Consider the following 13,131-nt stretch of genomic DNA (forward strand, 5'->3'; position numbering starts at 1 on the left):
GCTGGACATCTCCAGCTGTGGCATTTGCAAGCAGGATCCATCCGTCAGCCTCCATCAACATCCTGGTCATCACCCCAAGTTGGGATGGGCGTTTTTCAGGCACAGAAGCAGCCTCCAGGCCGGTGCTGGGCACGGTGTTGGGGCTCAGAACTTGCCCTGATGCAAGGAAGGGCTTGAAAACTGCCCATCAAACCATCCCCACACAGGTAAAAATCTCTGTACACTTGCTTGGGAGATTTCTTCAAACCAACGTGGTTTTACATTGGGCTCATGCTGTGGGGAACGTGGCCTGTGGCCTGGCAGGTTTGTATTACTTTTTGTTTCCATGCATGAGGGGTGCCAGCAGTGGGGTAGGCAGGGATCTACTGTGCTTGATCACGTCTCTTCCTACCAATTCTGTGTAGCAGGGAGGAGATGGCTGGCCTGGGGACAGGGTGCTCATGGAGACGTGAATCCCCATCTCAGGGAATGGCCACATGGGAGAGGACTCAGGGTGTCTCCCAACATCCAAAGGTAACCCGAGGTTTTCCCATGCACACTTAGAAGGCAAAGGGCATGTCAGTGCCTCAGGGCTCCCACAGCACCAAGATTTGAATGAATATAACAAAGATCTTCTGCAACACCCCAGAGGAGTAAGCCTGATGAGGGGGAGCTGTCTGCTCGGGGCATTACAGCTCTGGGGATCTTCAGGGCCAGGTCAAATGGAGACTCTAACTGCTCTGCAACAACCCAGCAAGGAAATCAATTTGTATTTCTTTGTGGTCCCTTGTCCCCCCACCAGTCCCTCTCCACAGGACTAAGAGGTTGACTCTGGCTCTCAAAGGTGATGTTAGTCCCTACATCCATGTGTCCTGTTGTCTGTCCTCGTCCCTTTGCTTGCTCAAAGGTCTGACTGGGGCAGGCAATGATGTTTTGCACAGTGTGTTTGGGTATGTGGGATAACAGGGCTTTAAAGTGGTGATAAACTGCTGTTATCCAGCTGAGCTGACACCCTGGCATGTGTTTGGGAATCCAGAAAGGTGTTAGATAGGAAAGGTCGCAATAAAAATTAGGCAACGAGGAAGACAACTCTGTCACTTGCACACTGCTGAGGGAGGGGCTGGAAAAACATCTTCTGGTGAAGCAACCTGACCTCCCAGAGCATCCCACTCTCTCTTCCAGAGTATTTCTGCTCTGTGCATTATCACACTTGAAAAATGTTTGGAGAATTAGTCTGACTTCATGATGTGAGCCTTGGTAGGTCAGTGGAGATACGAGTGTGTGAAATTTGCTCCAATTCTGGCCTATGGAATGTAATGTCTTCCCAGGATGTGTCCACATCTCAGTCCACTCCATAAGAGAAAAGGAAGAGAGAACAGGAGACCAGAGGGGCTTTCTTTGTGCTGCCTCTTTTCTTCACTCTGCTTTCTCTGTGCTCAGAGGGTTGTTAAAGAGGATTTTTACACCAGGACTAAAATATGTTTGCTGTTTGGGGTGTGCAGACCTCCCTGGTCATCACAGAGCACTGAGAGAGTGCTCCAAGATCTCCAGCAGCTTCTAGTTTAACAGCAGCACTTTTCTGTTTGCACATCCATCATTAGGTTCCTACCTGGGGCTTTAAACCTCAACTAAATCAATAATTAACTGCTTGTGCCTCTGCAGTCCCTGAGGACCTCGGAGACATCGCTAGCTCAAGCTGCGAGACACCCACGTTGGGTGGGTAGTTGTTGTTGATCCTAGATTTGAAGCCAGATGGAGAGGTCATGGTGAGACCAAGGGGCAGGAGGTTCAAGTGACAACCCATTTAGTCACCTCGGGGCATCTGGAGACACGGAAAGGACACACAGCTCCTATTGGCACTGACCATCATCTGCCTTGGTTACCCAAACCCGATGAATTTAATATTCATGGATGTCCTTAATGCCTGCAGCTTACTCATCATCTCCTTTAGAAGAACCAGGAGTTTTCTGACCTTGCTTTCCCCTTCCTGACCAAATGCTTTTGAAAGGAGTAAGCACTATTTGTGTCTGTCCAATGGCTGTAGGATCTCTGCGGAGCTGTTCTTGGAGAAGTGTCCAGTGGCATTTAATGCAAGTTATATGTTGTGTAGGGGTTGGCTGATGGGTGTTAGGTGCTGACAGGGTGGTGATCACCATGCTGGTAGCCCGTGCCTTCACCATATGGTGCATTTTGGAGGCCTCTGTGATTAGAAACAGAGCTGTGGCCATCATGAAACCAGCTCCGTGATGAGGGCCACTGGTAGAATTTGCTGCTCTTCCCAAAATGGCCAAAACTCCCCATGAAGAAGCTGGTTCAAGTTCATCTGGTGCAGATGCAGTTTGGAGGAAATGGCGTGATGAAAGTCTGTGGGAGTGAAACGCCTCATTGCTCAGTGAAGCCAGGACCTTTCAGAGGCTGGGCATGGGGTGTCTTCTGTAATTTGAAAGCTTTATCTGCTCTAAATGCCAATAGCTCCTGTGTTAGAGTAACAATAATTGCCATGATTTGCATGTCTCAGTCACACACCCCAAAGCAACTTTGCATTAGGAAGATGAGTAAATCCTTCCCATTTGCCAGCTGGGAAATGAGGGTACGGAGGTGATGGGAGCCCACACATGATAGGAAGGGAATTACCGTCTGCTGTGGGGAAACTCTTTGCTCAAGGCAGGTTTTCTGCCATCATCTTCCTCCACTTTGTCTTACTGTCCCTTCTGCTGGCAGTAGCATGGGCAGGGATGGTGTGGTGGGATCTCAGTGTGGTTCAGTCCTCAGGGAGCAGCAGCAGGGTGCAGGCAGAGAGGCCAAAAGGGTCGCTGCAGGTGGTTGGAGGAAGAGCAGAGCCCGCTACAGAGCTGACGGTCCCTTCTTGTGTCCCACCATCTCCAGTGGTTTAGTACAGCAAAGGAACTTGTGTGGTGGTGTCCATGAGGAGTGAGATGTTCCTGATGAAGCTTTGGGTGGTAGCTCTGCTTCAGAGGTGAGATCCTGAGCTGCTTCTGAGCGCTGGTGCTATAAGCTGCTCATCTCACTGGGTTATACTGCCCAGAAAGCAAAGCTGTGCTCCAGAACCTCCTTCAAGACAGGACCTAAATATGAGTGTTATTTAAATTACAAACAGGGGATAATGCAGCAATGCTAAGTGTGCAAAATGTCATTTATGGGACCCCCTTCTGGGAGGGTTTGGGGAGGGAGCAGGCAAAGGGAGCGACAAGGGAGGGATGCTGGCCCTGCATCTACCCACCACCTCCCTCCTCCAACTTGTTTTATTTGTCTCAGGCCCTTTCCAAAGAGCCATTTAAGGCTCCAACCTTTTGTAGCACATTGCCAGTAAGATCAAGTATTTAGCACGACCTCTCTCAGCTTTTTATATAGAGCCCAGCACTGATATCTAAGCATTATATGTTTCTTTTTGCACAGTATTTCTGACTCAGTATTTCCTGCCTCCTTGACAATGACTTAGTAAACAGCAGAGCTGCCAGAGGAAGAGCCCTGTGTTTACAGAGCAACAAGCCCAAATGTGTCTGTTCTTTCTTTTCTATATTTTTTCCATCAGAAGGTGACAATGCTTAATTTAACCCTCATTTTTATCCCAGGCTAAACTTTTACCCCTCTCACTTGCTAGAATCAGCTGTGAGTTGGTGGGCCCAGATCTGGGGAAAAGCTATTTGGGACTTGTCTCCAAAAAAATGTGGTGAACTCCCAAGGGATGAATTCTCAACTGCAGCTGTCTGGGCTGGAGCAAGGGCAAAATGCTGCTTCTCGTCCCACTTGACCCTGCTGCCCACCATAATTGATAGAGGATGGGTTTTTTACCTCCTCTCCCATGGAGTGGTCAGTCCTCTTGGCTCTTCTATCTTGGTCCTGCTGTTGGAGAGGTCTCACATCTGGACCACAAAAGGAGAGCGTTGCATGATGTGTATCTACATGGAGTTGAGGAGTGGGCTTTCACTTGGGTGCAAGAGTGGAGAGCCCCAAGGTAAAGACATTTTCTGTTTCTGTAGCTGGCAGGAACTTCAGCCAGTCTTAGAAAAAGGCCCAACAGGGGATGTCAGAGCTGTGGCCCATCCCTATCGTTCATGAACATGGCCCACCCATCACACCTAGTGAGGCCAAATGTGACGAGTATGATTACCTTTCACATTTATGCCCCAATCTTGTCCTGTGTGGGACCTCTTTAGAGGTCCCCTTGGCATCCCTCCACTTGCCACATGGTTTCCCAATGAACTCTTCTCCCAAACCAGGCAGAGAAGAGAGGTCAGCCCCTCTACCTGGTATGAATGTGTTTTATTTTAAACTGTAGGCTCTGAAGGAAGGTCATCCAGTAAATGCACCCAGATTATCTACAGGCCAGGGCACCCTCAAATTAGTAATGCAATTTGTGTTTAAAAATACAGCCAAACTGATGAAAGATAATTTGCTTACTGCCCTGACATCACCACCTAAGCATGGGGCAAGCCAATCCACAGGTTATTTTTGTATAACTCTGTGAGGCATTTCCAGAGCAAATAAAGTTCATTGGGCAGGGCAGTGACCCGGCTGTCTGGTTTCAGCACTGCTGGGGCTCCTCATCGATGGTGTGGAGCTCTGTGGGTCAGGGCATGGCTCCATGAGGTGTGCCCTGTGTGCACGGGACGTGGAGTTTGTTCTCTGCTGAGCCTCTCTGACAGACGGCTCCTCACATCTCCCACACCATTGGTCTGCCTCATCCGTTTTGGTTACACACCCTTGGAGAAGTGATGGAGCTGCTCTCTGTGTTGCCCATGCCCAGCGTGGTGGGTCCTGCTGGGAGAACAGCCAGCTTGCAGCCAGGGGAAACACACCCATAACTCTGTTCTGATCAAATTACCTTGGGTGACAGCAGTGGTCTCCTCAAACATGGACACTCCAAAGGAACTGAGACACCTCTGCTCAGGCCGCCTTAATGTTGGCTTACCTGTCTCTGTGTGCTGTGGTTCTGGGCCAACCTGCTGTCTGAAGGCCAATTTGTGAACAAAGCTCCTCAGACCACTTTCCTCACTGTGGCACCAGTGTAGCACTGCCCTGTGAGGCTGAAGCAGATGAGTGTCTCAGGATGCTTTCAGGAGAGCCCTGGCACTGCAAGTCTGGCTACCATGGAGGTTCAGCTCCTGGCAAGCCCAACTCTTGCCTGTTGGCAAACACAGTCCAAAAAACCTAATCCTTACCTCTGGCAAGGTGCTTGTCCTACTTTGTCAAAGGAATCAGTATCACCTCCCCTCCTTTTGCAGAGTACATGCAAATTATCTCCTTTTTCAAACTTTGGCCCAATCTGAGGTTGCAAATGGAGCAAAATTGTTCCCACTGCCCTATCACATTCTGAGTGAAATGTTCACAGTGACCTCTGCATCCACCTCACGTTCCATCCCCTGTTCCCGTCCTTCACGAGAGGCCATCAAAGCCTGCACAAAGGGGGTTTTTTTGTGACCAGAGAGGTTGGGAGACGACCCCAGTCCCTGGTCTTTTGCAGATGTCTTCTTCAGCTGCAAAGCTGGGGGCAGAGTGTTCGTTAATGTCTCTGCTGGGTGACATCACCCCCTGGGTACTGTAGGGTGATGTGTAGGTACTGGGTGATGACATCCCTTCCTGCCCATCTCTCTTCCCAGACCTGATGAGTTTGGTTTGGTGGCTGTTCTATGGAAAATTTTTGGCTGGTTGGTTTGATGGGGTTTTTTACAGAAAATATTTCTTTAAAGCACAATGTTGAAGAGTCAGTTTTCTCTCTTGCAAGGCTGTGGAGTGGGGTGATGTGTTTGAATGAGGAACGGAAGGAGGAGAGTTTCCTGTGGTGGTTTTTTCTTCTTTCCCACTAATCTGGGACCACAGAGCTCTTGCAGTGATCTCAGGCTGCTAGGAATTCCCCAGCACACCCCAGGGATCCCAAAATACCTCCTGGCTGCCTGAGCACATCAGCGTGGCCCTTCCCAGGCAGGACAGGAGATCTACTGGGGAGGAGTAGGATGGCTCAGGGGCTGGAGCCAGGTGGGATCTAGCTGTGTGAGATCCAGGAGACAACTCAGTGCCAGGGCATGGAAAAACGTCTCAGGGCATCAAGAAAGATCTTCAGGGTTCAAGGGCAAAGGTGGCTGATAGGCAACTTTATGGGTGTGCAAGGCCAGAGGTCCTCAGCAGTACAGACAAGGGGCCACGGGATGCTCTCACCTGGGTTTCTAATTTCTCAATAGTCAGGTCATTTCACCCTGACTTTTTTTTTTCTTTTTATTAAAATTCAAGTGAAAACTCCAGAGCGAGTGATTCGATAACCCTGGGGTGACAACCTGAGCTGGCAAATAACTCCTCCATCACCACCCCAGGAACTGGCTGGATAATGAAAGGACAAACTCTGCAAACTCCCCTAGAGAGTCTGAAAAGACCCGTCGGGATTTGGCTGCAGGTTGATTTTGGAGTCACAGACACAGTTGGGCAATTGCCTTATAGAAATGGGTGTAGAGAGGAATTAGTCACCACTGTTTGGTTAATAAGTGCCTCGGTTCTTTTACAAATCTTTTTCCTGCATATGCAAATAGTATCTTTTTTTTTCCCCCCTTTTGTAATGAAACATATAAATAGCTCCTGTCTTGGATCTTCTGTGTTATGTCATGAAAATAGTTACCTGCTTTTGCCCGGCCAAGAAAGCTCTCCTGTGTGTTATCCAGAGCACGAGTAGGAACTTTGGTGTGGTGGCTTTTATATCTCCTTGGCTTTGCAGAGTGCAGCTGCAGGTGGGAGCATTCACAGCAGCAAAGCCCTTTTTTTCCAGGCAGTAGGAATAAACTGAGATGAAAAAGATACAAGGTGATTTATTTAGTTGCTGGATTTCAGGTGTTGTGCAACCTGCACTGGGAAAACGAACAAACTCTTCCTGTTCTTTATTGTCCCCTACCTAGTGTCTGCTAATAGGAAAAGTTACTATGGAGCCACACAAAGTCATGTGGGACATCTTACAAGAAGCTCTACGGCCTTGCCGGGAGCCCAGGGAAAGCCTCTTGGCTCCGATGCTCTTGTGCCGTGCTCTACAAGGGTTTTGTTTGCTTTTCTGTGTTGTCCCTTGCTCTTTGCCACACACTTCCAACACATACATTGCTTTTTACACCTTGCCTTCAGGCAAACCCCTTTTTCTCCCCTCAGCTGGAGGACTGGTGGAGAGGCAGCTATCTCCCTGCATGCTTCCTCCTGGTGTTGCTCCATAAATCACGTCATTCGGATAATCCTTGGTCATGGCAACCATCAGCTCAGGAGCAGGGTGACCTTTTAATGCCAAGCCCAGGCTGCTCTGATCTGCTTCTGGTCAGGCAGGGAGACAGTGTCTCTCCTCTAATTTCATGAGACCCTTGGGAGCAGCTGGGCCATTTCAAGGACCCCGATCAGACACTGGATCTGCTGAAGATACATAAATGAACAGGCTGGGCAGGTCCACCTGGACCACCAAGCCTGACATGACCACCATGATTCATTGCTTTTCCCCTGCTTTTCATTTAACCTCTTTGTTGTTGCTTCTTTTGTTCAACCTTGGTTGTGCATATGGAGAAGAGTCCCCATTTCTGTCGGGGGAAGGGTGGGAGCAGGGCACAGAGGACACTGTCTGTAGCGCAAGCCATGACAGTTATTGCAGGAGTTGGTGATATTTCTACAGTACCTGCTTTCTGGTGGCTTTGCTGTGTTGAAATTCCAGCCGCTCCGCGTGCGTTGAGTAATCTGCCCGCTGTTACTAAAGAGTCAGTCTGTCTGTCTTCCTCCCCCCACCCTGAGCTTCAATTTCCTCCTAATTCTCTCTCTAGACAGCCATTGCCTCTCCCATGGCGATGCGGTTTTGCTGATGCAGCCCGTTGTCTCTGTCTCTCTTGCAGAAGGATTTCACCATGCGGGAGGAGTTGCAGCAGCGGGATGTGGAGCGCTGGCTGGGGTTCATCACCTTTCTCTGTGAGGTCTTCGGAACCATGAGGAGCAGCACCGGAGAGCCCTTTCGAGTCCTTGTCTGCCCCATTTATACCTGCCTCAGGGAGGTAAATGCCTTCAGAGTTTGTCCTTCTCCACTCGTGAGCCAAGCTGTTGCGTTGCGGTGCTGGGGTGCCCCTGGTTCAGAGATGTTTGCTTTGTGGTTCCTAAAGGTTTGCTTTGACAGCATCAACACTTTCTCACCCCAAAAGGGACCCGCCATCTGTGTTTCTGCTAACTGAAAGCACGTGCTCCAAGCAAGACCCCTTTTTCCACAGGCTTGCAAAGCCCAGCAGCTGGGATTGCAAACCCAATGTCTTGAGTTTGCAAATCCCAACGTTTCAAAAAAAAAAAACCCCACTGAAGAGGCTTGAAAAGCTTCTTAAGAGCAAATGGAGCCAACTGAAGAGATGAAACAGCTGCGAGGATGAGAAGAGGGAGAGAGGTGAGGTCCCAGGCGTCCTTACTCCTCACCTCATGCAGCAGGAACCCAGCCCTACTACCAGGGGGCATTTCAGAACCTGAGTCCCTGAGCTCATCTCAGAACCTGAGCTCCTCATCTTTTGTGGTGGTGACAGAAGCTTCGGTGAGGACAAGCAGAACAGGCAACTCAAGTGTTAATGTTCGATAGAGCAGCAGAGGGCTTTCCCCCATCCTATTTTTAAAGGTGGTTTCGTCTCCTGCTGCTGTCTGTAGAAGGCTTTCTCAGAAAAAATCTTCCTCGTTGCCCAGGGTTGGAGCTGTGAATCTCAAATTGTCAGTAGTGCTTCTGTCAGGCCATAAATAGCTCACTGAAAAGTAGGTTCTGTGCTAGACCTTGGGCTAGGGGAGGATAAAGAAACTGCCAGGAATGATTTTTCTTACACACATGTGAAGTTTTCCCTGAGTACAAACACATTTTGTCTTCACAGTAATATTGTGGGCAGGGTTCACAGACGGTGACTGCAGTGGTGAGAAGGAGTCCAGGCGTTGTGATGAGGCACACATATCCAGGGGAGGAGGTGGGAGAGGAGTGCTAAGAATAGCCCAACTTCCCCAAAATCTCTGCCCACAGCAGTATGTGTCACCTTATGGGGAAGATCTTGGTGTCTAGCAACGTCCCCATTCCCCTCTGCTTCCCATCGCGGTCGTGATACAGCCCAACCCTGATTCTTCCAGGACTTTTCCCTGCTCACTCCTGTGTGCCCTTTCTGTGCCATCATGTTCCCTCTTGTCAGCTTGCTGGTAGCTGGAGACACTTTGTTGATCTAGGGGTGTGTGAAAGGACGTGAATTTCACATACAAGGGGTATTTTTTGCTACGAGGCATCTCCATAAAAACCCTTTACTAATTATATCAAGACATCATGGATAAATTTGCTTCTTAAAAATACATCTTTCTGTTCGTTAGCAGGGCAGCTCTATCCCTGTGGTGTCATTTGTCAGAGAAGACGACTCATAGCTCAGCTGGCGTGGGTGAGCCTGAGTCTTCCTGCTTTCCTGCCCCAAAATGGTTGAGATGTGAGGGTTGTGACCGCTCTGTAGGGCTGTGACCCCGATTCAAGCTATTCCTCTTCCGTGGGTCTGGGATGGGTTTTCATCTGCCCGCTTGGTTTTTGTTGCCGTCAGCCAACCTTGGCATGGAAATGGTGGTGGGCTCTTCCAGCAGGGACATTTGCACAGACTGGCCCTGCCAGGTGCAACGTGAGGTGATGGAAACTCTGTTATCATGCAGGGCACTCATTCCTGGTGAGCCTCGTGGAGCCCATGGGCTGGTGTTCCGGGGCAGGAGTGGATGTCACCCTGGCCCATAAGGTTTGGGACCACCACTTGCCTCGGGACAGGTTCACAAGGTGTAGTAGTACTCGTTGTGGGTTTTTATCCCCTTCCTGCTGATCAGTACGTACAACCACATGTCCGATCTCAATCCCTCACCCCTAACTCCTTCCTCTCAGCAAAGCCCTTCCGTGCTGTCCACAGTCAGGCTTAGCTCCCTCTGCCTCCATCCACTCAGCCGTTGATGATAAATCATTACCAGAGGTGAGATAACATCTCTCCCTCTGCCTGTCCTTTTAGCTCCTCTTGCTTTTTAGTTTCTCTGTCTCCTTTTTTTTCCCCTTTTTCCCTTTTCCCTCACAGCTTTGGCAGACTCAGCCAAAGGTCAGCGAGAGAGTCAGCAAGAGGAAGGGGAAAGTTGCCTGATGACTGAGGCAGGAATGTCTCTTCCCTTCCCCCAGCAAAACTTCCTCTCTCTAGCTCCTTTCCCCCCAAATAAAAGCTTAGCTGTGGAGCTGGGCTGAGTGGGAAGAGGATAGCAGTGAGAACATGAGTGCTGGGTGGCCCAGCGAGGAGGAGGAGGGAGCTGAGACGTGCCTGCTGCACTGGGTGGCAACGCCGGCGTTGTTTATTGAGCATTGTGGATGGGGTTGGTTTTGTGGGCTGGAAAAGAAAGGAAAAAGAAAAGAAAAAAAAAACCATCAGAAGAGAAGTTCATTTCAGGCGAGTCTGGAGTGATAAATGCTGGGGTGTGCTGGTTAATCGAAGCAGCGTTGATCGCCGTCCCAGGGGACGCAGGCGAACCGCCGCGTTTTGATGTCAGCCACGGGAACGGGTGTTTAATCACAGCAAAGGAAGTTTGGGTCAGAGCTGCAGCCTCGCCCGGGCAGCCTTTCAGGAGCCAAGGGAGTGGCTGTGCCCCTTGGCACAAACACGGTCCCCGCTGAGCCCTTGTCTTGAGCATTCTGCTGCGTCCTGCCTCTGCACTCGGAGCTGCCTGCTGGAAAATGGGGTAGGGGAAGGATTAAGGGCCTTACCACTGTGGCTGCCGTGGTGACTGACTCTCCCAGGAGCTCAAAGAATCCCAAAGTTTAACTTCCAGAACCATTCTGAGGTGAGATTTGTGCAGGCCGAGGGTGTCTTTACAACAAGGTCTGATGGGGTCAGCTTTGGGATGGGAGAGAGGTAGTTTGCCAAAGGAAGTAAAAGGTTTGTCCAGCTCTCATTAAAGTGGTTTGAGGGAGCTCTCTGAGTTTGGGTGATGCTTTAGATCAAAACACACTTTTCTGCTTAGAATAGTGTGTAGTTTAAGTTGGACAAGGGAAATGAATGCCCAAGCACAGCCCAAAGATCAGCACTGAAGGTGGCTGACGGTAAGGAAAAACTCTTTGCAGGTGAGAACCAGAGGACTATTGCAGCCCTCAAGTCTGGGGAGCTCGGAAAAAGGATGACAAAGCAGAGAAACAGAAGTAAAAGAAAGAGCTTTCCTCCTATTATTCCTTTGGAGCTTCGGGGAATTGAGGGTGAGCTGGAAGAGAGCATTGTTCCCAGGGAAAGGCTTTCCCCGGGGATAGTTGCACTGAAGCCAGGCCACTGCAGGCTTAGCCCTTGCAGACTTTCAGCTCTGTCTGTCCTCACATGGGATCAATGGTGCCACGTTCCTCCCCAACTCTTTTATTTGTCTCAGTGAAAACACTTTTATCAGTGTTAGGAATTTGTTCTGGCTCCCACACTCGATGGTCTAAGCAAGAAGGATGTGCCACTGTCTTCTCCCAGCCCTACAACCCATGTGCTCTCAGCTCCAGCCTCATTTTGTTTTGCAAAACCACACCAGATTTGTCCCTATACATCTCCTCCAGCCTCTTCAAGGTGGTCAGGAGTGACATCCGTGCTGCCCCAAAGCCTCTGCCCCGTGTTCAAACACTGAGGACCACTCTCAGCCCTGCTCCAGCAACACTTCATGTTACACAAGCCCCAAAACCAACTGAAACCAGGAGAGCAACCAAGGGACTTTGACTCTTGCAGGCTGACTGTATTTCTTCTTTTCTGTGGCCTTTGGCAGTCAACAAAATGTAGAGAATAGGTTAAGACCAGAGACCAGTGAATGTCATTTGAACCATCAGTGAAGCAGAAGCACTCCAGAACCCCCTGTCTGGTGCAGCAAGTGCTCCATGGCTACTGAACATGTAGAGATTATAAATAAAAGCATCTGCCATGTCTTGTTCACTGGTTATCACCAGTTTTGGCATAACTAGCTCTTTCCTAAGCATGGGTGGAGGTGACTGTTCTTCATCCAGCCCCGTGCTGACCACAGCTGTGTGTGTGTCAATGGGGTTGGCATGGGCCATCCCAGCTCACTGCCCTCCCCACTTCATCCCCTGGTGCTTCTGGGGAAGAGAAGCATTAGGACTGGGTCCTGAGGCACCAGGCCCAGCTCTTGGTGATGGCTGAGGTCTGTAAGGAAGGAAGGATTCTAGCCAGCTTGGAGCCAGGGTTGTTCTCTACAGAAGCCAGGCCAGATGAGTGGTGTCGGGAGGTTTGGCACCTCGGTGATTGTTGGTGGGATGCCAGCCCAGGAGGTGTCTCTGGGCCTGAGAGCTGCCACCTTCCTGCCAGCCCTGTGCCAGGAGGAGCCACTTCAAGGTGATTGTGCCAAATGCTGCTGTAGATGCATTTGTTTATTGTTATGATGCCGTTCAGGAGTCAGACCTGGCTTTACGGCCAAGTAACCTGAGCAGTTGCCTATGGCAGCGGAGCAAGGAGATGGAAAAACTGGCTTGGGGCACCTAAAGCTTGAGAAGATGCCAGATGGGAATGTCATTGTGGTCCCCTCAAGGCCAGTTGGGGTCCCACAAGGGTAAGCAGCACAGGGCTCAACCCCTTCTCACCCCCTGTAAGGACCCTATCCCCTGCCTTACCCCAGTGCTCTTGTCCTGCACAGGGTTTGTTTTTCAAGGTTCCTCTTGACTCCTTCCTCCAGGCCACTGAAGTCCCTCAGGATGGCAGCTCCTCAAGCACATTAGTGTTCCCCCCAACTTGATGTGTGGTCTACAAACTTCACAAGAGCATGGTCCTCATCTCCTGCAGGTCACGGATAAGGACACTAAGGCAGATCCCAGGTCAGACACCCCAATACTCTTCATCACTGGCCTCCAGGTAGAGTTGGGTTGGAACCTAGTAGATAAAACACACTGAACTCAATCATTCAGGAGGATTTTTTTTACCCACCCACTTATCCACCCATGATGTCCTAGCTTGGATACAAGCAAACTGGATTCCAGGGGTGTCAGGGTGCTGCCACACCGTCTCTCAACACCTGTGGGTGCTGCAGACAGGGCTTTCAGGGCAGGTTCAGAGCAAACCCCAGGAAGCAGCTCATCACAGGGAGACTAATTAAAGAGCAAAACTCCTTCCTGCAGGAGATATGTCCAGTTTGAGGGTATTACTG

At 50.0% G+C, this 13,131-nt stretch overlaps 1 protein-coding gene across 4 annotated transcripts in view; it reads left to right on the top strand.

The window, feature by feature from the left end:
- The window catches only part of CTIF (cap binding complex dependent translation initiation factor), a 148,243-nt gene that overhangs the window by 123,165 nt on the left and 11,947 nt on the right, over positions 1–13,131 (top strand). For all 4 annotated transcript variants that reach the window (XM_062018627.1, XM_062018628.1, XM_062018631.1 and 1 more), the window contains one exon: positions 7,842–7,997. In XM_062018627.1, coding sequence (XP_061874611.1) covers positions 7,842–7,997 — 156 coding nt within the window. The remainder of the gene's footprint in view (positions 1–7,841; positions 7,998–13,131) is intronic.

The sequence above is a fragment of the Colius striatus genome, chromosome Z (assembly GCF_028858725.1).
Source record: "Colius striatus isolate bColStr4 chromosome Z, bColStr4.1.hap1, whole genome shotgun sequence".
Taxonomy (NCBI): Eukaryota; Metazoa; Chordata; class Aves; order Coliiformes; family Coliidae; genus Colius; species Colius striatus.